The sequence below is a fragment of the Ursus americanus genome, chromosome 2 (assembly GCF_024610735.1).
Source record: "Ursus americanus isolate L20-20 chromosome 2, mUrsAme1.1.p, whole genome shotgun sequence".
In the NCBI taxonomy this organism is placed as follows: domain Eukaryota; kingdom Metazoa; phylum Chordata; class Mammalia; order Carnivora; family Ursidae; genus Ursus; species Ursus americanus.
Genome location: NC_142128.1, coordinates 50262547 through 50288668, shown reverse-complemented (window position 1 = coordinate 50288668; position 26122 = coordinate 50262547). Strand labels below are relative to the sequence as shown.

Below are 26122 nucleotides of genomic sequence, written 5' to 3'. Positions count from 1 at the left end.
CTAACTGATGAAGTGATACATAAAATGTGATGAAATATTACTTTGCAATAAAAAGGAATGAAGTACTGGGGCGCCTGGTGGCTCAGTCAGTTGAGCCTCTGACCCTGGATTTCAGCTCAGGTCATGATCTCAGGGTCATGAGACTGAGCCCTGCATTGGGCTCTGTGCTTAGCGCGGAGTCCGCTTGTCCCTCTTCTGCCCCCCTCTGCCCCTCCCCCTGCACGCGCACGCACTCTCTCCCGCTCTAGGAAATAAATTAAAAAAAAAAAAAAGGAATGAAGTACTAATATATACTGCAATAAGGCTAAACGTGAAAACATTATGTTCAGGGGAAAGATGTCAGGCACAAAGATCATATACTATGAAATTCACTTATATGGAATATCCAGAATAGAAAGTAGATCCGTGGTTGCCAGGGGCTGGGGAGTGGGGTAAGGAGGGGTGGAATGGCAAGTGACTGCAAGCAGACACAGGGTTGTTTTGGGGGTGGGGGAGCAAAACTGTTTGAAATTTAGACTGTGGTAATGGCTGCACATCTCTGTGAATCTGTGAAAAAATATTGAATTGTACAATTTAAATGTGTGAACTGTATGGTGCGTGAATTATAAAACTTTTTTTTTTTTAAGATTTTATTTATTTATTTGACAGAGATAGAGACAGCCAGCGAGAGAGGCAACACAAGCAGGGGGAGTGGGAGAGGAAGAAGCAGGCTCCCAGTGAAGAAGCCTGACGTGGGGCTCAATCCCAGAACTACGGGATCACGCCCTGAGCCGAAGGCAGATGCTTAATGACTGAGCCACCCAGGTGCCCCTCAAAACTATTTTTTTAAAAGGATCACCCTGGTCCCTTTGTTGAAAAGAGACTAGGGATTGCAGGAGGACAAGCCGTCGTCTAAGTCAGGGGACAGTGGCTTGGATCAACGTGCAGCAATGCAGGTGGTGAGAAGTATTCAGACTGAATTTTTTTTTTTTAAGATTGTATTTATTTGACAGAGAGATAGCGCACATGAGCAGGGGGAGCAGCAGGCAGAGGGAAAGGAACAAGCAGACTCCCCGACGAGCGGGGAGCCCCATGTGTGGCTCAATTCCAGGCCCCCGCGATCATGACATGAGCCGAAGTCAGACGCTTAACCAACTGAACGAGCCAGGCATCCCTCGGACTGAATTTCTAATGTAGAGCCAAAAGGACTTTTTGATGGTTTGGATATGGGGTATGAAAGAAAGGGAACTTCAGAATCTGGCTCCAGCGACTGGATACATAAAATAACCATCACTGGAGATGAGGAAAATTAGGTTTAATGGTGAAGATCAGAAGACCCATTTTAGATATGTTAGTGTAACAGGACTGTTAGATATCCAAGCGGTGACGTGGAATAAACAGCTGGATACAGGAACACGGATGTGAAGTGATGTCAGGGCCAAGATATACAAATGGGAATCGTCCATCATAGAGACTAAATTTAAGGCCATGAAACTGAATGAGCTCATCAGGAGTGAGTTCAGATAAAGAAGAGGACTAAGAATTGAGTTCCGGGGAACTCCCAAGTCAAAAGGCCAGGAAGAAGAGGAGCCTTCACAGAAGGAGGCTGAGGAAGGCCAGTGAGGCCAGAGAAAACCGAGACTGTTCTAGTGTCCTAGAGGCCAGATGAAGACAGTTTATCACACAGGAGGGAGTGATCTACTGTCTTAAAGCCTGCTGACAGAGCAAGTTATATGAGCACTGAGAACTGGGTACTATTGACCTTGACAAAGTAATCTGGAAGAAATGGTGATGCTGGTGGTCGGGGGAGCCTAACTGGAGAGGGTTTAGAGAGAACAAGTATACACATTCTTTCAAGGAGTTTTGCTGAAAGCAGAAGTGGAAAACTGGGGCACACCTGGGGAGGAAGTGGGTGTCAAGAGATGATTTTAAGATGGAAGAAATAACATGTCTGTAGGACAGGAAACATCCCTACAGAGTGGGGAAAATAATGACACAGGGAAGAAGGAAGAATATATGAAGGAAGGAATGAATAGTGGGGAATCCAAGAATTCAGACTATTTTGAGTTTCCTTTAAAATCCTAATAAGTAAAAAGAAATGCGAGAAACAACATCCCAATACAAACTCTCCACCCAAAACTACTTTTAGTAGCTTTTAGAAAAATCAATTTGAGATCTTGCAAAAGCTCTTCAGGGGGCACTCCACAGGCAGAAACGCTCCGGTACCTGCGATGTTCACCAGCGGACTCACAGGCCACTTACCTCGGGTGCCGCCTGCCTCTTGTGGCTGTCCGAATCTTCCAAGATCTGGAAGTAACTGTGCATGTAGTCGGCAGCTTGCTGCCACTGGTGCTTCAGCAGCGCTTCTTGGATAAAACCCAAACAAGCACTTGTTGTCTGAGCAAAATCCTTCTCCTTTTTCCCTCCAGTTTCTACAGATTAAAGAGAAGAGTCTTTACCCACAGCGATGCCAAGTCAAGTTTAAAAAACTGATTTCTGACAAGCCATTGTTTTCGGGTTTTTTTTACAGAGTTCTTTCCCTTGTTATTTCCAGTAATTTTTTTTTTCAAAGATTTATTTGACAGAGAGAGAGAGCGCGCGCACGCACGCGCACACACACACCCAAGCAGGGGGAGTGGCAGGCAGAAGGAGGCTCCCTGCTGAGCAAGGAGCCTGATGTGGGGCTCCATCCCAGGACCCTGGGATCATGACCTGACCTGAAGGCAGACACTTAACCTGAGCCATCCAGGCACCCTCAACAAATAGTTTTTGAGCACCATTTTGAGCCAAATACTATTCTAGGTACTCAACATATAGTTTCAATCCAGATTAATCCAGTTTTAATCCAGATCCCCTGCCTTCAAAGTTTTTATTCTAGGGGGCATATCCTTCAGAACCCTGAAAGAAATCTACTAGAATTTTTTAAAAAAAGGCAATTGCTAGGCAATTTTGTTTTCCTATTATGGTTATTTATTACTACAATGTCAATATTACCTGAAATTATTTTCTCATTGCAGACGTGAAGTATTTTGGGCTTAACAGGCTATCCATAACTTAGGAAACATTTCTAAGCATGTAAATTCTTGTCTTAAACCTACCTGCTTTCAGACAGACTCAAGCACTCTACAGAACACCGATGACAGAAACATGCTCAAGTATGTCTTAACTAGCAAGAACTTTAGTTACTAGTTACCTGCAATGGAGGGAAATAGCACTCCCTCTGAAGTGCCATCCATTCAAACCTTGTTTAAACCATGTGCATTTATTAGCAAAAATAAAATGAAAGGAAAGAAACTTATTTTTCCAACACCTGCTATGCATGAGGTTCTGTGCTAGGCACTTTACATATATTATCTCATTTTTAAAATTGTATTTCAGTTATTGGATGTATAAGCCTTGAGATCCGAAAGACGTGGGTTTAACTCCTGATACCAACACTTAGAGTTTAACTTCTTTGAAATTCATTTCCCTCATCTCTAAACTGCCCGTCACATGGATTTGAGCATTAATTTCCCAAGATAACTAAATGAGATAATATTTAGACTGAAAGATAAAGAAATAGGAGCAAGTTCTAGGAGCTAAAGAATCTCAATCAAGGGGGAAGATGGCTAGGCTAAGAGAGATCTATTTGAAGGCATTAAGTGTCAGTTTTAATACATTCCCCCAGAACTACACCATCCAACATGCCCATATACAGATAACCACTTCTTTTATATATTCTTACAAGAAATATATCCCACAGAAACTCTTGCTTATATGTACATTTATATGGGGGAAAATATTATTTTTTTGAAACCCATTATAGATCAATTCTATTAGGAATAATTTCAATGCAATTCAACAGAAATTTTTTTCTTTTTTTTTTTTTAAGATTATATTTATTTATTTAACAGAGAGAAACAGCCAGCGAGAGAGGGAACACAAACAGGAGGAGTGGAAGAGGAAGAAGCAGGCTCCCAGCAGAGGAGCCCGATGTGGGGCTTGATCCCAGAATGCTGGGATCACGCCCTGAGCCGAAGGCAGTCGCTTAACGACTGAGCCACCCAGGCGCTCCTCAACAGAAATTTCTTAAAAACACTTCCTACATATGTACTCCTCAATGGCCAAATTTTCTTCATCTATGTATCTCTAATATTTAGCCAATGCTAGGCATATAAGTACCTAGTAAGTATTGCTAGAGAAAAAAAAAGTATATCTACCATGATACAGACTGTTATTAGTTCAAAGGAAAAGTAGAAAAAAAGAACTATTCTTTTTATGATTTTTTTGCTTACAGCCTCAAAGACCCTCGTATAGTCCCATCTTGAAAACTGAATAAACCAGCTTGGTTATTCACTTTGTATCCATATTGAGTCTTATCATCTCCTTGCATTAAAGATAAAATGGCTATGTGTTATTTTACTTACCCACAGTCCCTATATGCTTTTGGAGCCAAGGAAAAGACATTCCTGTACCAGAGAATACACATGATTCCTCCTTGTCATCCTCTGTCTTGGACCTTATCAATTCTTCACTGAAATCACTCATACCTGTTCCAAATTGAGAATATCAGTTACTTTCTGTACATCTTATTTCACAGCCTTCTTAGTTATACAGAAAAACTGCCATCTTTTTATCATTTGATCAGTGAAATTAATTCTACCAGGTACCTCCTTTAAAGTTAAGAAATAAAATTATGTCAGCAACAGCCAAAATAATATGATCCGTTCAAAAAAAATTTTTAATCTTTACTCCTATGTTACAAGAACATACAAAGATAGAGAAGATACTGCTCCTTAATTTAAAAACACACACACAACTCAAGTCTAGAGGAAGAAATAGCAAAATGACATATAATAATAAAACAATACAAGCACGATACTAGGAGTAGGAGTTAATACATATAGGTCCTTTCCTATACAACAAGCATATAAATTATCTCATTTAATCCTTATAAAAATCCTGAGGAAAGTACTATTATTTTCTTCCATTTTCATGTTGAAAAAAACTGAGGGGCTTAATTAAATTATATAACCTGACCCAACATCATAAGAAAGATGAAGACAATATTCTAGGAACTAGAATATCAAACTCTTTGGCATGAATAGAGTCTTGGGTCCGCGTCGAGGAGGGGGTCGCAAGACAAAACCAATGACGGGAAAAGAATCTAGGAGAGCCATACACCCAGCTAAGTGTGGACTTAATCCTCAAGTTGCTCAGGGCTCCTGTCCCTCTTTCCCTAATAATCCAACTGATTTTTAGGTCCTGCTGATACTACCTGCCGGAATTTCTCCGATTTTCCCTCTTCTCCGCAGTCCTACACCATTACCCTAGTTTAGGACATCTTCAAACTGTGTCTCCATCACTAAATTAGCTTTCCAACTAGTTATCCCGCCTCAAATTCTGCTCCTCCATATTACAGCCGGAGTACACCCTTTAAAATCACATTCTGTGGTTTAGGAGCATGGGTTTGAAGTAACACCTAAATTTGCATCCGACGCACAAGTACTTTAACGAGCCCTTACAAGAAGAAGCTCTCCCTTCCCAAATTCTCAAAAACTAAGTTGGTGCCGGTCAGTTGCCACGGTAACCACCATAGCTTCTTCACCCCTTCCGCCTCGTTCTCAGAAATAAAGGTTTCAGAACATCAGGAGAAAATATCAGCAGAACATGGGTGAATCCTAGCACAGTCCTTCCGGTTCTACTTTGAACGGTGGCAATGACTGATGAACAGATAAAGCGGCACTTACCTGCCTAACGCCCAATCTTTCCTGCAGCTATAAATGCAGCCTCTCAACTGGGGAACAGCGTGAGCAAGCGGCACCGGAAGCGGAGTTAGAGACGGCTTCGTGTGAACATGCGCAAAGCCCGCCTGCTCTTTCAGGCGGCACGCAGACGCGGCTCCGCCCCTAACTCCTCCTTCCGCGGCGGAGGCGTCGCCATCCATGCTCGACCCGGAAGCGACCGCGGGCCGCTGCCCTCCCTTTGGGTTGGTCCTGATCTTACGCCTTAGTCTGTCCCAGTGGGAAAATGCGAGACTTTAAATGCAACTGGAGACTGAGAAGAGGCTGGTTGAGGTGAGCGGTCAAAAAAGCAGAATGTCACTTTACCCTAATAATGCAGTGTACCCGGACCTTAAAATTTGTGCTTGGCTCAAGGGCGCACGGCGCCAGCCTCAGAGGCGTGGCTGGTGGTCCTGACCAAGATAAATCAGCTTAACCTCTGAATTGCTTCCTGGAAATCTTTTTTTCTCTTTGATTAAAGTTTTAGCTTTGAATTTAAGGGATTTGACACACACCCACCCCGCCCCACCCCCCAAAAAATGTGGGCAAGAATGTCTTTTTCCCTCGCAACGGAGATGGCTCTGGGGACACATCTGGGGTCACTTTTCATGAGGAACACTGATGAACTTACACGGAAGAGGGGTCAAAAGTAAGATGGTTAAATGTGAAATGAGGGAAAGTTCAGGAGTTCTGGGGAAGATGCCCCTGAAGAAGCAGAGACTCATGGGAACACAGTATGTATCTCCACATTTTGGAGGTTTGGTCTGTTAAAGAAGGGTCAGACCATTTTTCCATTGGGTCAGAGAAAAGAACTAGAACTAAGGAGTAAAAGTTAAAAGGAGGTAGCTTTAAAGTCATTACAAAGATTTTGTTCATACCTAAGGCTGCACGAATAATGGCATAGGCTCCACAAGAATCTTTGGGTTTTCCCTACGCTGAAAGTGAACCATTTGAACAGAATCAGAGTATTGTGGAATTGATTAAAGGACGTAGTAAGAATTTCTACAGGAATTCCTTTTTTTTTTTTTTTTAAGATTTTATTTATTTATTTGACAGGGACAGCCAGCAGAGAGGGAACACAAGCAGGGGGAGTGGGAGAGGAGGAAGCAGGCTCCTAGCGGACTAGCCTGATGGGGGCTCGATCCCAGAACGCTGGGATCACGCCCTGAGCCGAAGGCAGACGCTTAACGACTGCGCCACCCAGGCGCCCCTCTACAGGAATTCCTTAAAATGCCTGAAAAACTTGATTCTGCGTTTTCCTCATGAACACCATGCAGTAGCTATGAGCTTGCAAGAAAGCTCCAGGGGCACCTGGCTGGCTCAGCTGGTGGAGCGTTTGACTCTTGATCTCAGGGTGGTGAGTTTGAGCCCCACAGTGGGATGGCTGTTCCTTGTAAACCATTTCCCTCACTCAAGCCTGTGTTCTACAGCAAGGCTGATCTAAATGATGATGTGGTCCAGCAAGGCACACAAACGAAATAACATGGCCATCATCTTCTAGTCTAGAGGCTTGATCTGGCTACATTTCTTCCTTTGCCATGAGCTTGTTGACCTTGAAAGTAAAACAGCTTATTATTTTAACCAGCAAAATGTGTAATTCAGGAATAGCAGAAGAATTGCAATTTGGAACAAGAGCTATAGCAAAAGCCATAGGCAAGTCCAGAGAACAAAGGAGAGGACCACTCTTCTATATAGCAAAGGGGAGAGTTGGGAGGAGCTGTTATAAACAACAACAACAACAACAAAAACATTGGACTAAACTGGGGCTTTGAAGTGTAGTAGCTTTTCATTGGCTGAGTTGTGACGGTTTTTCATTTACTGGGGCTTACTGGGCAAGGAGAAAATCATCCTTTTTCCTACTGGGATAGTGAAAGGGTTTCTTCCTATTGGGAATGCAAGATCATCTCTTCCTGTTGGATCTGCAAAGGGTTGCAATGAGTGGTAGGGCCTGAGAGCTCCCCTTTCTGGCCTCCCAGCTCCATCTAAAAGAGGTTTCCTTTCTTGAATTTCACAGGGTATAATTTCACTCAAACCAACCCGGAACTGATTTTGTAAAGCTACAAATCTACGCTCTCACAAAAATAGAGAAAAATTTTTTATTTACCTTAACATTCTCAGACAACTTGAGGTAACTGTAGAAAAAAGAAAGTTAAGGGGCGCCTGGGTAGCACAGTCATTAAGCGTCTGCCTTCGGCTCAGGGCGTGATCCCAGCGATCTGGGTTCAAGCCCCACATCAGGCTCCTCCGCTGGAAGCCTGCTTCTTCCTCTCCCACTCCCCCTGCTTGTGTTCCCTCTCTCGCAGGCTGTCTCGCTGTCAAATGAATGAAAACAAAACAAAACAAAAAAAGAAAGTTAAGGATGAATCTTTTTTTTAAAGATGTATTTATTTTAGAGAGAGAGCGGGAGTGTGCACGTGAGGGGGGAGCAGAGGGAGAGGAAGAGAGAGACTCTCAAGCAGATTCCCTGCTGATAGCAGATCCCAATGCAGGGCTCTACAGTCCCACAACTCTGAGATAATGACCTGAGCCGAAATCAAGAGTCGAACACTTAACTGATTCAGCCACCCAGGCACTCCAGGAATTAATCTTTATATGCTCTACCTACCCGTACCCTTTCCCATAGTACAATTCTGGTAGAAAATGTGGTGGGTGAAAGCAGTAAAATGAAAACAGTTGTACTATATCTCATCCAATAGCATGAACAAGATTAAAAAAAGAAATAACGTGACAAAAAATGCAAACATAAAGCATGCAGAAGGCTCTAGACTCCAATCTAGAAGAAAACATATTCTTTTTTTTTTTATTTAAAGATTTTTGTTTATTTATTAAAAGGAGAGAGAGCCCAGAGGGAGAGTGAGAGGGAGAAGCAGACTCCCCACTGAGCAGAGCCCGACTTGGGGCTTGATCCCAGGACTCTGAGATCATGACCTGAGCCGAAAACACTTAACCGACTGAGCCACCCAGGCACCCCTAGAAGAAAACATATTCTAAGAAACAAAAAGATGTCCTTACAATTACATTGTGCTAAAGAGCAACTTAATATAATAGTAACATTTTTTATTATTTAGAGAATATTGTTTCCATGAACCCTTCAGTGATTCCCATGAACACTTTATCTTATTCCCTGCAATCTAGTAAAGAACAAGCTTTAGACAACCAAACAGTTGGAAAGACATCATCATAAATAGTCTATACTATATCACAGCTGATAATTGAACCAGATAAAAAAGGAGTGTAGCAAAAATGAAAACATAAAACAAAGACAGCTTACATAGTAATATAGAGAAAAATATTATCTAACTACAAACTCCCTAAAATACATAGACCAGGATCCCACCCCAGGCTTAGAATTGAGGAAAAAAACAAAAACAAAAAAACCAAAAAAGTATGTCATCAAAGGCATGGCTTCATTTTTTTGCCCATTTGATGCCCTGAGATACTCAAAGAAGTTCAAGTAATCTTACTGGAGAGAAAGGCCACATGAAGAAAGAGTTCCTGAAGGATGAAATACCACATGGAGAGAGGCCACATGAAGCCAACAGTCTGCATCTTAGTTCCATACATATGAGGCAGCCTTTCCCAGGCCTTGAGACCCAGATCAGTCAGCTGCTGAATGCAACTGCATGAGTGAGTCTAGTTGACAACACATGAAGGAGGACTGAGCTATTCTCACCAAACTGCAAATTCCTGACTCACAAAATGCGAGCAATGAAATGGTGGTTGTTTTAAGCCACTGAATTCTGGAGTAGTTTGTTATGCACCAAGAGATATCCGAAACACTGATATGATCATTTGCATCTTCCATCTTTCTTTTCTTCCTCAGTCTAGTTAGAGATTACCAATTTATTTATGCTGTGATCAGAAAACAAACTTTGTCAGATGTCAATATTGTAAAAATTGTTGAGACTTATTTTATCCCTCCAATATGATCTGTCTCGGTAAATGTTCCATGGGCAGTGAAAAAGCATGTGTTCTCCCATTGTTCAGCATTGTATATTCTATCAATGTCAATGAGGTTAAGGTAGTTGATGGTTTTGTTCAGATCTTCTATATCGTCACTGACTTCTCATACAGTGCCACTATCAGTTACTGAGATAGGGGAGTTAAAATTGCATACACTGGATTCATGTCTTCCTTTAGTTTTGTCAGTTTTTTCTTTACATATTTTGAAGTTTTGATATTGAGCACATTAACGTTGATGGCTCTTATGTCTTCTTGATAAAATAACCATTTTATCATTATGAAAAATTGTCTTTGTCTCTGATAGCTCTTCTTATCCTTAAATGAAATTTCTTATATTAATACTGTCACTGCAGCTTTCTTAGCTTACTGTTTCTTTGTTCTATGTTTTTCCGCCTTTCTGCTTTCAACTTACGTGTGTGTTTTTTAATGTGATTCCCTTGTAGACAGTAATTAGTTGGATCTTGTTGTTTTTAATGCAATGTAGCAATCTCCATCTTTTAATTGGTATGTTTTATCCACTTATATTAATTGTAATAATTTATATTGTTGAATTTAAGTCTATCATTTTGATATTTGTTTCCAATTTGTCCCATTAGTTTTGTGTTCCTCTGCTCTTTTCTTCACTTACTGCCGATTTTTTTGATAAATCAAATACTTTAGTATTCCATTTGAATTCCTCTGTTGGCTTTTAACTATATCTTTTTGCATTATTGTTTTAGCAATATTTTTAGGAATTATGATATGCATTCTTAAATTATCAATCTACTTGGAACTAAAATTGTGATACTTCACATAAAATAAAGGAGCCTTACTTTGTGCAGTTCTATTTACCACCACCCTTAAGTCCTTTGTGTTTTGTTCTGTTACATCTACATTCATTATAATTTTTGCTTTAAACAGTCATATGTACTTTAAAGAAATTAAGAGAAGAAACATATATTTTGCCTTTTATATTTACCTATGTTTGCTATTTTCAGTGCTTTCATTTCTTCTAATAGATTATCTTCAAATAGCTGCCAGAAATTCTTCCCATTCCTGCCTGCATATACATGTTGCTTCTCCCATTAAGAGGTAGAATCTAGAGGTACCTGGGTGGTACGGTCGGTTAAACATCCAACTCTTGGTTTCGGCTCAGGTCATGATCTCAGGGTCGTGAGATTAAGGCCTGCATTGGGCTCTCTCCCTCTCTCTCTGCCCCTCCCCCCGCAATGCTCGCTCTCTCTCTCTCTTTCTCTCTCTCTCTCCCTCAAACAAATAAGTAAATCTTTTTAAAAAATACATACTTAAGAAAAAAAGAGGTAGAGTCTAGGTGCACCTGGGTGGCTCAGTTAATTGTCTGACTCTTGATTTCAGCTTAGGTCGTTATCTCAGTGTTGTGCGAGGGAGTCCTGCATTGGGCTCCACACTGGGTGTGGAGTCTGCTTAAGATTCTCTCTTCCTGGGGCGCCTGGGTGGCGCAGTCATTAAGCATCTGCCTTCGGCTCAGGGCGTGATCCCGGCGTTCTGGGATCGAGTCCCACGTCGGGCTTCTCCGCTGGGAGCCTGCTTCTTCCTCTCCCACTCCCCCTGCTTGTGTTCCCTCTCTCACTGGCTGTCTCTCTGTCACATAAATAAATAAAATTAAAGAAAAAAAAAAAAAGATTCTCTCTTCCTCTCCTGTTCCTCCCCCCTCCCTCTCTTAAAAAAAAAAAAAAAGAGCTGGAGTCTATTTCTCCATCCCTTGAATCTGGGTGGGTCTTTTGACTTGCTTTGATGAACTAAATATGCCAAAAGTGATGTCATGCCAGTTCTAGATACAGACCTTAAGAAGCCTTGCATTTTCTTTTTTTTTTTTTAAGATTTTATTTATTTATTCGACAGAGATAGAGACAGCCAGTGAGAGAGGGAACACAAGCAGGGGGAGTGGGAGAGGAAGAAGCAGGCTCACAGCGGAAGAGCCCGATGTGGGGCTTGATCCTAGATCGCCGGGATCACGCCCTGAGCTGAAGGCAGATGCCCAACCGCTGTGCCACGCAGGCGCCCCAGAAGCCTTGCATTTTCTACTTTTATCTTCTAGAAATCCAGGCAGCAAGTAAATAAGTTTGGGCTAGATTACTGAATAACAAAAAACATTTAGAAAGAAAAAGACCTATCCCAGCCATTTGAGCCACCACATTTGAGTCTCCAGACATGTGAATGAAACTATTTTGGAAGTTTCAGCCCTAGCCAACTTCCCATCCGAATGCAGCCACATGAGTGACCTAAGCCAATAACACCCATATCTGAAGAATGACCCAGTTAAGTCTAGCTAAGGCACAGAATAGGGAGAAATAATAAATGATTATCATTTTAAACCACTAAATACACAGTAAAGGAAATTAAAACATTACATATCTCAGTTTCCATCGGGTATGTCATCATCTTTAATCCTGAAGAAAAATTTTTAGCATTGCTTATGGTACAGGTCTATTGCTGTTGAATTTTGTTTTCATTTACCTAAATATGTCTGTTGTGCCTTCAGTTTTAAAGGATATTTTTTTCTGGATATAAAATTCTGAATTGGCAATTTTTGTCTTCTAGTACTTTAAGCCCTTCCATTGTCTTTTGATCTCCCTCTCTCTCTCTCTTTAAAGTAAACTCTACCCCCAATGTCGGGCTCAAACTCATAGCCCTGAGATCGAGTCACATGCTCTACCAACTGAGCCAGCCAGGCACCTTTCTTTTGATCTCTAGTTTCTGATGAGAAGTCAGCTACCATTTTTATCATTTTTGCTCACGTGTAATATATCACTTTTCTCTGGCTGCCTTCAGGACTTTTCTTCCCTGTTTGTTTTTCAGTTTGACTATACTGTATCTAAGTATGCATTTTGTTTTTGTTCTCTATATTCTCCTTGATATTCACTGAATTTCCTACATGTATACATTTTTTTCACTGAATTATTTTCAGCCATTATTGCCTCAAGTATTTTCTTTACATGCAATTATCCCTCTGCTCTCCTTCTGAGATTCTAATTATATGTATATTAGTTCGCTTGATGTTGATAGGTTACTGAGTCTTTGTTCATTTTTTTCTTTTGATCTTTAAACCAGATGATTTCTACTAATCTGTCTTCCAACTAACTTTTTGTTGTTTTTACAGTATTCAATCTGCTGATAAGCCCATTTAGTGAATTTTTCCATTTTAATTACTGTATTTCTCAGTTCTCGAAATTTTTTTTTTCTTTAAAATTTTCAGTTATATGCTGACACCCTTATCTGTTCATTCATTACAACTATATCTTCCTTTAAGTCCTTGAAAATATTTATGAATGTTATTTAATTTTTTTTCCTAATCCCCAAATCTGGGTCATCTCACATAAATTTTTTATACACTACTTCTCTCTTATGGTTCATATTTTCCTATCTCTTTGTACATTTGATAATAAATAATTGTATGTTAGATAATTGTAGATAATACATTACAGGGAGCCTGGATTATGTTGTCTTCCTTTAAAGGGTATTACATCTGTGCACCACACAAATTAATTACTGGTGGGTCGTTTTGTTATGTTAGCCTTGGTACAATTATTAGCAGCATGTGTCCATTTTGGTTTTATACTTGGCCCTAGCATGTGCCTCTTACTTTTTTGCATGGTTCTCTCTTAGGGCTTGATTCTGGATTCTCAATTAAATGCCCAAAGTATTAGTGAAGTTGCTGCTCTTGGGTTGGGCTGGAAAGCCAATGTCTCCTAGCACTGCAGGATTTTTAGCATCACTTTTCAGCCTTCCTCCGGCAGCAGGCAAACTTGTCTGGCACATTTGTGTCCCTCCACCCCAACACACATATATGGCATGCATGCATGCATGCACACACACACACACACACACACCACAGCTCAGGTGTTCTAACCCACAAAATTACAGCCATTTCAGTAACTTCGACCTCTGATAACTTTATCCTCATCTCAGGAAGACCACTACTTTACTTGAGTTTCACCTCCCTAATTACGTGTGTTTTGTTCTCAAGTATGACAGTCATGTGCTGCTTATTTATCAATGCCTGAAAATATTTGCTCTAAGTAGTTTGTCTAGTTTTATACTCTTTTGTGGCGGAAAGGCAAGTCTAATGCAAGTTACTCTATCTGATTCAAAGTAAAAATACTACATTCCTTATATCCTTGTCCATCATAGTGATAGATACCCACTTAGGCCAAATTACATGGAAACCTTGTATTGTAATGTCTCACAGATTGAACAACAATTTCATTGTTGATGGAGTCCAAAATCAACTTAAAAAGTACATTTCAAAATAGGTCTCTGAAAAATAAACTGGCCAAAACTTGCAAGGCAATCAGACTGAACTGACCATATATTTTACTCATAGCTTTGAGTATGAGATCTGCACTTGATTATAATTGAGTAAATGAGATCAGCCATCATGAAGATGATATACGTTGATTACAATTACTATCCTAATACATCTACATGCAGCATCTCAACCTACATTCCCCTACGTTTTAATTAAGAAACATGTTTATAGGGCACCTAGGTAGCTCAGCTGGTTAAGTGTTTTGGTTTTGGCTCTTGGTTTTGGCTCAGGTCATGATCTCACATCCTGGGATTGAGCCCCTGAGTCAGGCTTCACACTCACTGGGGAGTCTGCTTCCCCTCTCTCTTTCTCCCTCTGCCCCTCCCCCCAGTTCATGCACTCTCTCTCTCTCAAAAATAACTAAATACAGTCTTAAAAAGAAGAAGAAAAATACCATGTTCTTTCATTAAGAAAAAACCTTCTACACATCCATTCCAAATAATTCAAAATGTGCGCATGATTTGATTATTAACACAAAGAAAAAACAGTATAATTTATTCAGATCTAAATTTAAGAGAAGACAGTGTAGAAGAGGGAACAAATGTGAGAAGGTGGAAATAGAACAATATACAACCCTTCTTGGAAGAAGAAAAATACAAATTCATAAATGTGAGATGTCCATTGAGGTGGTGTTAGCTGTAATGATAAACAAACAAACAAACTGTAAAGCAAAGTCACTTGGATCTCTAGGGACTCTTTTTTTTCCGGTTGATGTTATAATCTTTCTTTTAGCTGATGAGAGAAACTACCAAATACAGACTATAGAATATTTATAAACATGGGTGGATTTTTCTTAAAGATTTTATTTTTAAGTCAACTCTACATCCAATGTGGAGCTCAAACTCACAACCTCAAGATCAAGAGTCACATACTCCACCCATTGAGCCAGCCAGGTGCCCCAAACATGGGTGCTTTTTAACCGATCAGATTTTAACAAAAGTCCTAAGCAGTGCATCTCAACTAGGAGGGTGGTACCATTCTCACCAAGGGGAGCTTGGGAGTGCATGGGGGCAATTTTTATTCTGTTGCCAAGACTAAAAATGCTACTGAAATTTCATGGCTAGAACCAAGGCTGTTGTATATCCTGCAACTGGTTGGACTGTCCCACCTAAAATGCCAATAGAGTCTAGCAAGAAACATTGCCTAAACTAGTATCATGCTCATCCCTTATTTATCCATAATTGTGTTTTTCTACAATTTAACATGAAGAGATAAGGGCTCTTGTGCAGTCTCATTGTTATATTATCCATATAAATGTCATTCTTGGTTTCTTTATGTTTGTCAAGAACGGTTAACGTGTTTAAGATAATTATAAGAAATAAATAATAAAGGGGCACCTGGATGGCTCAAGTCGGACTCATGATTTTGGCTCAAATCATGATCTCATGGCTTGTGAGATCCAGCTCCATACTCAGTGGGGAGTCTGCTTGAGATTCTCTCTCTCCCTCTCCCCCCACTCATGTTCTTTCTCTCTCTCTCTCAAATAAATAAGTCTTTTTAAAAAATAAATGATAAAAAGCATGACTAGTGTAGGAGCTTGATGATGATCATAGTTTATGCTTTTCATTAAAGATTTCAGATTCATCTGAAGAAGCAATGAAATTCTTAGATATTCCAACAAAAATCTCAACCTCTGCAAACAAATAAAATATTGGGGGATTTGAGATAACCACCATCATTCTTTCTCTTTCTGCGGAAGTTCCAAAAGAGCTTGGTCAATAATATTTTATATCCTGTAACGGAATTTTAAGCTTTGCTTTTAAGTTATATGCAAAATTATGTACAATTATATGCTATGGATCTAATGTTAATTTTTAATCCCTGCTTTCTAGATATGTCTGTCTTTAAATGTACCTAGTCTGAATTGAGATGTGCTGTAAGTATAAAATAGCAGATTTCAAAGATTTCATATGAAATAAAAATGTAAAATGTCTCAATTTTTATATTGATTACAAATTAAAATGATAATCATTTAGATATACTGGTTTAAATGAAATGTATTATTAAAATTGATTTCATCTGTTTTGCTTTGCCTTTCTTTTTTTTTTTTTTTAAAGATTTTATTTATTCGACAGAGATAGAGACAGCCAGCGAGAGAGGGAACACAAGTAGGGGGAGTGGGAGAGGAAGAAGCAGGCTCATAGTGGAGGAGCCTGATGTGGGGCTCGATCCCATAACGCCGGGATCACGCCCTGAGCCGAAGGCAGACGCTTAACCGCTGTGCCACCCAGGCACCCCTGCTTTGCCTTTCTAATGTGACTTACAGAAATTTTAAATTATAGTTGTAGCTGGCATCATATTGCTACTGGACAGCATATTCTAGAGAATTCATGAGACATAAGGGAAATATCAGATTATGTTTAGATTCTCTATTTAGTCACCCTGGTTTAATGTCAATTGTTCATCCTTTTATGTATTCCATACCATTTCATATCCTGTGTAGATTTAAATGGAATGAGCTTTCATAATTGCAGGCAACTCTTACCCCTTCTGTATGCAATTGCACAGTATTCACACTTGAATAGTCTTCATAATGGTATTTATGTTCCTGTCCCTAATTTTATACTGCATGTATTATTTAAAATGCTGACAATTCAGGAGGTTTGCTTTGTCTTAATGTGTGATCTGTAACAGGTCTGCTGGGATTGTATGTTATCCCAAAGAATGTATTTTCTCCCTCTCAGTTTTTAAGGTCTCCTCCAGGAGGCGCTTTTGACCTGCCAAGCACAGCTTGGGAGGCCTACCTGCCCTGCTGATTTTTACCAAGAAGTGGAGTTTCTAGGGAAGGCAGTATCAAAAAAGGTCTCCTTTGTGACTGTCATTGATTTACGGAGGCTCTTGTTGTACCATTAACCATCTCTGTTGGCTGAGAACCAGATAGGTTGCTGTTTAATTATTTAAACAACAACAAGGGGCCACCTTTTCATATATTATCTCATTTGCTTCTTAAAGAAACACTATGGGTTTAACATCAGCCCCAGTTTTTTAGGTGAAGAATCTAAGACTCAGAAAAATTGATGACTTACCTAGGGTCACACGATTGGACCTCTCTTACCTAGGTTAGAACTTTTGTAAATTTTTTTTTGTTAAGATTTTATGTATTTATTCGACAGAGATAGAGACAGCCAGCGAGAGAGGGAACACAAGCAGGGGGAGTGGGAGAGGAAGAAGCAGGCTCACAGAGGAGGAGCCTGATGTGAGGCTCGATCCCACAACGCCGGGATCACGCCCTGAGCCGAAGGCAGACGCTTAACCGCTGTGCCACCCAGGCGCCCCTAGGTTAGAACTTTTGATTACTTCCCTTGCATCTGCTGTTGCCTTAGCAAGGAAGTAATTCATATCTGAAAACTAAATGGACAAAGCCAAACAGTCTACATGGTAGAAATGGGTTGTATAGGCCCCACCCTGGAATCTATTCTATATGTGTTTCAAAACATCAAATATTTGACTTCTTTGGAAATGGTGCCAGGGTAAATTAGGCAGAACCGGAAACAGGAACTTATAAGTCTATATACTAGTGGCGATTTCAGATGTTTGAGTTTCTCTCTTCATACAATAGAAAGCAGGATAATATTTGTCGGGACTAGACAAATAGTACATGCTGATAGATATAATTGGCTTGTATATGACTCACTCCCGGTATAACATACCCTTTGACATGACTGACATGGCTTCTGATTGTGGGGAAGAATTAAACCCTACTGGCCATGCCCAACACAGAACTCTATCCTCCTTGGCTTTCAGAACAGGATATTTGAAAGAGGGGGTAATCAGAAGGGGGAATGAAGCATGAGAGACTATGGACTATGAGAAACAAACTGAGGGCCTCAGAGGGGAGGGGGGTTGGGGAATGGGATAGGCTGGTGATGGGTAGTAAGGAGGGCACGTATTGCATGGTGCACTGGGTGTTATATGCAACTAATGAATCATCGAACTTTACATCAGAAACCGGGGATCTACTGTATGGTGACTAACATAATAAAAAAACATTAAAAAAAAAGAACAGGATATTTGCTTAAATTCTACTTCAGTTATATGATCACTTTATTTAAAGTATGGTAGCTTTCTGTTTCTTAACTCTATTAAGTCTAAATTCTTGTGCTTGATTTTCAAGGGCTTGTTTAATCTGACCTCCTCTAGCTGCCTGAATTTATCTTCCACTACTCTTTACTAGGATCATTTCACTCTGGTCGATTAGATCCCCTTACTGTCCTTTAAACATTCTGCTTTCTTTTCTCTTATGTCACTTTCTTCACATGCCCTTTCCTTTTCTCTTACCTACTCACCAAGACCTAACTCAAATTCCACCACTATCATTTACTATCCTCCTTCTTTTAATTCTTTGGTGCTTAGAATTTGTACCTGTTTTGAATGTGAAAATGTGTTTTCATCTTAGCACTTATTATGTGGCTGGGTTCTGTGTCTGCCTCCCATCCCCCACCCCATACTTAAAAAGAAAAGTGACTGGCATTAACAAGAGAGATTTGTTTATCTTTTAGGAGTTTCCACTCTGAAGCATATAATAGGATCCAGAGTCCTCCTGCACCCTTGAGGGTAGGAGACAAGATTGGGCCTCCTTGGGCACAGGTATAACAAGTGGACCTATCTTCTAGACACTGACCACAATGGGTGACACTGGACACAAAAGAAGTCAGAAATCTGGGAAGAGAGAAGATCTCAGGGTGCCCAGAGGGAAATGATACTGTGCAGGCTGACCTGACAGAGTAAAACAAAAATGTTTGTTGCTCTTCTAACTCACTATATTGTAACCAATCATGGTGTTTTCATGTTTAACTAAGATCTTTACTAGGATTTACCTGGTTTATGACTCTACAGTTACCTTTAAGGATAACCATATTTTATCTCTTTCTTTCAATTATTACAAAGTACTTTTCTCCATATAATGTTTTGACAACTTTATTGAGATATAAATGCTATTTCAAAATAAATAAATAAATTGTATGTAAGTATTTAAATTATATAGTTTTCTATGGTGACATAATATAATAAAAAAATTTAAAAATAATAAATTATATAGTTTTCTGAGCTCTGACATATGCATATACACCTGAGACCATCATCCTCAAATTTCTTTGTGTTCCTTGCCACGCTGTCCTGTTACCAAGCAATAATTATCATTATAGATTAGTTTGAATTTTCTAGTATTTTATGTAAAAGGAATTATAAGTATGTATTTTTTTTGGTGTGGTTTATTTCACTCAGAATCTCCTTGCCATTGCTATTATCAATAGCTCCTTATTATTTTTTTTTTAAGATTTTATTTATTTAGAGAGAGAGCATGGGTGCAAGGGAGGGGGGGTGGTCAGAGGGAAAGGGAGAATCCCAAGCAGACTCCTCACTGAGCATGGAGCCTGACATCAGGCTGGATTGCAGAACCCTGAGATCATGACCTGAGCCAAAATCAGGAGTTGACTGCTTAATTGACTGAGCCACCCAGGCACCCCAATAGCTCCTTATTGATGAACAATATTCCAAAATTTAATACCTATGTATCTGTCGATGGACACCTGGGTTTTTGGTTTGTTTGTTTTTACTCTTACAAATGAAGCTATTATGAACATTTGTTAACAAGTCTTAGTGAGGAAATAACTTTTATTCCTCTTGAGTAAATACCCAGGAGTGAAAAAAACTGGGCTCATATGGTAGATAATGGTTTAATTTTTAAAGAAACTGCCCAATTGACAATTATAACCAGCAGTGTCATGAGAAATCCAATTGTCCTCATCTTTGTCAACACTTGTATGATTAATCCATCCATTTTAGTAATTCTAGTGGATATGCAATGATATTCATTGTGGTTTTGATTGGCATTTTCCTAATGATTAATGATGTTGAATATCTTTTCATATACATGTTTTCCATGTGTGTATCTTCTAAAGTGAAGTGTTTATTTAAATCTTTTGCCCACTTTTTTGAAATTGGGTTGTCTTCTTATTTATAAGTTTTAAGAGTATGTATATATCTAGGTTTAATTCTTTCGGATGTATGTTTTGCAAAATTTTCTCCTAGTCTGCAGCTTACCTTTCCATTTTCATAACAGTGAATATAAAAGTGAGAGCAAAAGTTTTTGTTTTGATGAAATCGAATTTATTGATTTATTTTTTTTTAGAGTTTATGTTTTTTATGTGTATTTAGAAATTTGCCAAACCCAAGGTCAAGAACATAGGAAACATGGGAACATAGGAAAACTTTGTTTTCTTCTAGAAGTTTTATAGCTTTAGTCTTACATTTAGGTCTATGATGTATTACCTGTCGATTTTTGTATGTTATATGGTAAGGGTTCAGATGAATGGACTTTGTCTATTTCATCCTAGTTGTATCATTTATTATCATAAAGTTGTTCATAATATTCCCTTGATATTTATTTATTTATTTATTTATTTATTTATTTATTTATTTATTTATTTATTTATAAGAGAGTGGGAGGGAGGCAGAAGCAGAGGGAGAAGCAGGCTCCCCACGGAGCAGGGAGCCTGATGTGGGGCTCTATCCCAGGACGCTGGAATCATGACCTGAGGAGAAGGCAGATGCTTAACCAACTGAACCACCCAGGTGCCCCTCCCTTGATATTCTTTTAATGTCTGTAGTATCTACAGGGATGTCCTCTATCATTTCTGGTATTGATAATTACTGTCATCTCTTTTTTTTTTTTTCTTCCTACTCAGTCTGACTAGAGATTTATAAGTTTTATTTAGATTCAGAGAATAAACTTTTGATTTAATTGATTTTCTCTATTTTCTTTTTGTTTTCTATTTTTTTGATTCCTGATCTTATCTTTATTATTTCCTTTCTTCTGCTTGGGTTTTAATTTGCTCTTCTTTTTCTAGTTTCTTAAGGTAGAAGCTGAAGTTGTTGATTAGAAACTTTTCTGATTTCCTAATGTAGACATTCAGACTATAAGTTTCCCTCTAAAGAACTTTCATGGTATCCCACAAATTTTGACATGTTGTGTTTTCACTTTCATTCACTGTGAAATACTTCCTAATTTCCCATTTGATTTCTTCTTTGGCTCACGGGTTATTTAAAAGTTTGTTACTTAGGGGTGCCTGGGTGGCTCAGTTAGTTAAGTGTCTGACTCTTGATTTTGGCTCGTGTCTTGGGATCAAGCCTCGCGTTGGGCTTTGCACTCAGTGCAGAGTCTGCTTGTCCCTCTCCCTCCCCCGGCTTGCACTCTCCCTCTCTCTCTCAAATAAATAAATAAAATCTTAAAAAAAAATAAATAAAATTTGTTACTTAATTTCCAAAATTTGGAGTTGTTCCAGGTATTTTTTTGTTGTGGTTATTGATTTCTAATGTAATTCCATGTGGTCAGAAAACATACTTCACCTGTTTTGAAATTTTTTAAATGTATTGTTTTATGTTTCATGATCATGGTAAATAGTAAAAAAGAATGTATATCCTGCTGTTGTTGGGTGGAGTGTTCTATAGACATCAGTTAAGTCAAGTCAACTGATGGCATTTAAGTCTTCTATAACCTTATTGAGTTTCCATGTGCTTGTTCTATCAATCATTGAGAAAGGGATATTGAAGTTTCTAACTATAATTGTGAATTTGTGCAGTACTCCCATCTGTTTTTGCTTCCTCTATTTTGAAGATTTTCTATTAGGTATATAAACATTTAAAATTGTTATATTCTTTTGATCAATTGATTTATTTAATATGAAATATTTTCCTTTACCCTTGGTAAATATTCTTTGCTGTGAAATCTACTTTCTCTGGAAACAAAACAAATAAAGGGGAAGAAGAGAAGTGCCTATTTAAAGGGGGGGGGGGAAGAAGAGATAGAGAAATCAAGAAACAGAGCCTTAATTATAGAGAACAAACTGATGGTTTTGGAGGGGATGGGTTAAAAGATGATGGGGATTAAGGAGTGCACTTGTGATGAGCACCAGATGATGTATGGAATTGTTGAATCACTGCATTGTACACTTGAATTAAAATAAAAACTTAAAAAAAAGAAATCTACCTTGTCTGATATTAATATGACTATTCCAGCTTCCTTTTGATTAGTGTTAGCTTGGTTTATCTTTTTTATTTAAAGTGTGTTTTCTTGTAGGAAGCATATAGTTGAGTTTTGCTTTTTTATTTTTTTAAAGATTATTTTTGAGAGAGCAGGGAGGAGCAGAGGGTGAGGGGGAGAGAGAGAATGTCACGCAAACTCCCCTCTGAGCACAGAGCCCAATAGGGGGCTCAGTCTCACGACCCTGAGATCATGACCTAAGTCAAAATCAAGAGTCGAGGGGCGCCTGGGTGCCTCAGTCATTGAGCATCTGCCCTTGGCTCAGGTCATGATCCCAGTATCTTGGGATTGACCCCACGTCGGGCTGCCTGCCTAGCGAGGAGCCTGCTTCTCCCTCTCCAGGTCCCCCCTGCTTGTGTTCCCTCTCTTGCTGTCTCTCTCTGTCAAATAAATAAACAAGATCTTAAAAAAAAAAAATCAAGAGTCAGATGCTTAACTGCCTGAGCCAACCGGATACCCCAAGTTTTGCCTTTTTAAAATTGAATCTGAAAATCTATGCTTTTTAAAGAAATTTTTAGACCATTTACATTTAATGTCATTAATGATACAATTAGGTTTAAATTTGTGGTCTTAACGTTTTTCTTCCTGTTTGTATCTTCTGTTCTATGTTCCCCCTTTTCTCTTTTTCATCTCCCTTTGGATTAATTAAGCATGTGTTATCTCCTCTGTTGACTTACTAGCTCTAACTCTGTGATTTTGTTGTTTGTATTGCTATAGCGCCTTTAGCTTATACACTCCTTTAGCTTGTGACAGTATACCTTCATGTGATATTTTATCGCTTCTGTTACAGCTTTAGGTCTTTACAACAGTATACTTCTATTCTCCTCTTCTGCTTTTATGCAATTGTGGTCTTACATTTTACCTGTACATATGTTATGAACCTCACAATATGTTATTAATTGCTTTAAATGGTTAATTATCTTTTAAAGAGATTTTTTAAATAAGAAAAAAGTATTTTACATTATTTTGTTTTATGTGCTTTAGATATATATTTCATATTTGCCCACATATGTACACTTCTTATATTCTTCTTTTGTTAGATTCAAATTTCCATCCAGTAATTTCTTTCTGCCTAAAGAGCGTCAACATTTCATACAGCATAGATATGGTAGTAATGAATTCCTTTAGCTTTTGTGTCTGAAAATACATTCCAACATCTTTTCGCTTTGTTTAGCGTATTTAGAAATTTCCTTTTTCTGATGGGAATCTTTTTTTTTTTTTTTGTAATAGTGTTACTGACGTATAATTCACGTAACTAAACTATTCATCCATTTGAAATGTATAATTCAATGGTTTTTCATATGTTCACAAAGTTCTGCATTACCACAATCAATTTTAGAACATTTTTATCACCCCCAGAGAGAAATCCTGTACTCTTTATCTGTCTCCGTCTAAAACTCCTATCTCTTTAAGCCCTAGACAACCAATAATCTATTTTCTGTCTCTATAGATTTAAATATTCTGGTCATTTCATATAAATGGAGCCATATGATATACGGTCTTTTGTAGCTGGCTTTTTCACTCAGCACAATGTTTTCAAGGGACGTTTCTGTTTTAGCATATATCAATATTCCATTTCTTTTTTATTGCTGTTGTATTGATATATTACATTTTATTTATTAATTAACTTGATGGACATTTGGGTTGTTTACAGTTTGGGCTATTATGAGTAATGATGCTATGAATATTTGTATATAAAGTTTTGTGTGGATATATGTTCTTTTTTAGATTTTACTCATTTGAGAGAGAGGGAGTGAGAGAGAGACCATGCACACAAGCCAGGAGAGGGGCAGAAAAGCAAACTCCCTGTTGAGCAGGGAGCCCAATGTGGGACTCATCCCAGGACTCCAAGATCATGACCTGAGTCGAAGGGTGACATTTAACTGACCGAGCCACTCAGGCACCCAGATATATGTTTTTATTTCTATTGGTTATTCACCTAGGAGTGGTATTAATTGGTTATATGTTAACTCTATGTTTAACCTCTTGAGGAATTGCCAAGTTATTTTCCAAGGTGGCTGTACATTTTTACACTCCTGGCCATTGTATATTTTCTCTGGAGTAATGTCCATTCAAATACTTTGCCTTGGATTTAAAAAAAAAATAGGTTACATGTCTTTTTATTATTGAATTTTAAGAGTTCTTCATATATTCTAGGTACAAATCCCTTTTCATATGAATGGCAGATATTTTCCTCTTCTGTGTGGTTATCTTTTTTTTTTTTAAAGATTTTATTTATTTATTTGACACAGATAGAGACAGCCAGTGAGAGAGGGAACACAAGCAGGGTAAGTGGGAGAGGAAGAAGCAGGCTCATAGTGGAGGAGCCTGATGTGGGGCTCGATCCCATAACGCCGGGATCACGCCCTGAGCCGAAGGCAGACGCTTAACCGCTGTGCCACCCAGGTGCCCCTGTGTGGTTATCTTTCAACTCTTTTGATCATATCCTTTGAAACACAGAAGTTTTGAGTTTAATAAAGTCTAATTTATCTATTTTTTCTTTGCTGTGCTTTTGATGTCATATCTAAGAAATCATTGCCTACTCCAAGATTTCTCCCTATGTTTTCTTCTATGATTTTTATAGTTTTAGCTCTTACATTTAGGTCTATGAGCCTTTTTGAAATAATTTCTGTTTGTGGTGTAAGGTAGGGTTCAGTTTCATTCTTTTGCCTATGGATACCCAGGTGTCCCAGCATCATGTGTTGAAAAGACTTCACCTCTACTTTGAAAAATATTTTCACTTGGTATATAACTCCAGAGTGTCATTTTTTCACCAGCACTTTAAATATGTGAAACAACTGTTGTTTTTTGTGTTTTTTTGTTTGTTGTTTTTTTGCTTCCATTTTCGATGAGAAGTCCTGTGTCATTTTATCTTTGCTCCTCTGTACATAGTGTGTCTGTTTTCTCTAAATGAATTTCATTATTTCTCACTATCACTGGTTTTAAGCAATTTAATACGCCTTGGTGTTGTTTTCTTCATGTTTCTTTTGCTTGCGATTTGTGGAGCTTCTTGATCTGTGAGTTTTCAGCAAATCTGGAACGCTTTTTATTATTTATTCGAACATATTTTCTGTCTCCCCCCTCCTTCAGGGACCCCATTTACACATATATTGAACTGAAGTATGCACATTGATGCCCTATTCATTTCTTTCAGTCTCTTTTCTCTCCATTTCTTTTTAGAAAGTTTATATTGCCATGTCTTCAGGTTCAGTAATGTTTTCTTCTGCAGTATCTAATCTGCTATTAATCCTATCCATTGTATTTTTCATCTCAACCATTCTTTTGTTCACCTAAGTTTTATCTGGATCATTTTTATATTCTCTATGTTTCTACTTTGCATGTTATGCTTTTCTATGGCATCTCTAGTTTAGGGAATAGAACTGTGTTAATGTCCTTGTGTAATAATTCTTTCATCTGTGTCATATATCAAAGTTTCTGTCGACTGATTTTTCTTTTCATTATGGGTTGTATTTTCCTGCTTCTTTGCATGCCTCATAATTTTTTATTGGATTCCAGACATTGTGAATTTACCTTTTTCAGTACTCAGTTTAAATATTCTACAGCTTTATTCTTGAATGCAGTTAATTTACTTGGAAACATTTTGGTATTTTTTTTTTCTTTTTAAAACTTTATTTTAGAGAGAGAGACAGTGTGTGTGTGTGTGTGTGTGTGTGTGTGTGAGTGAGGAAATGAGCAGGGGTAGTGGGAGAGGGTGAGGAAGAGAAGCAGACTTCTTACTGAATGTGGAGCCTGATGCGGGGCTGGATTTCACAACCCTGAGATAATGACCCTAGCCAAAACCAAGAATCAGACACTTAACCGACTGAGCCCTCTAGGTGCTACAAACATTTTGATATTTTCAAGGCTTGTTTTAAGGCGTTGTTAGAGTAGCTTTCAATCTTAAGCTGACATTTTTCCCTTTGCTGAGCAATCTACCCGATGCCCTGTTTATTATAGATTTTCCACTCTGGCTGGTGGGAGCACAACCTATCCTTTACTCCAACAAGAGTTCTTCCTACCCTCTCTGGTGGTTCTTCCACTGGCCTTAGG

General features: G+C 38.6%; 1 protein-coding gene and 1 long non-coding RNA gene across 3 annotated transcripts in view; one reads left to right on the top strand and one right to left on the bottom strand.

Annotated features, from left to right (window-relative positions):
* TAF1A (TATA-box binding protein associated factor, RNA polymerase I subunit A) overlaps positions 1–5822 on the bottom strand; it is a 37756-nt gene extending 31934 nt beyond the window's left edge. For both annotated transcript variants that reach the window (XM_087856162.1, XM_045809655.2), the window contains exons 1-3: positions 5709–5822; positions 4386–4508; positions 2242–2411 (exon numbers count right to left, since the gene is read on the bottom strand). In XM_087856162.1, coding sequence (XP_087712288.1) covers positions 2242–2411; positions 4386–4506 — 291 coding nt within the window. In that variant the 5' untranslated portion in view covers positions 4507–4508; positions 5709–5822. The remainder of the gene's footprint in view (positions 1–2241; positions 2412–4385; positions 4509–5708) is intronic.
* A 76-nt stretch (positions 5823–5898) lies between these two features.
* On the top strand, positions 5899–20705 carry LOC148110630 (uncharacterized). The gene is made up of 2 exons (XR_015721835.1): positions 5899–6035; positions 18531–20705. It is a non-coding gene; the product is annotated as an uncharacterized LOC148110630 (long non-coding RNA).
* Positions 20706–26122: the final 5417 nt, after the last annotated feature.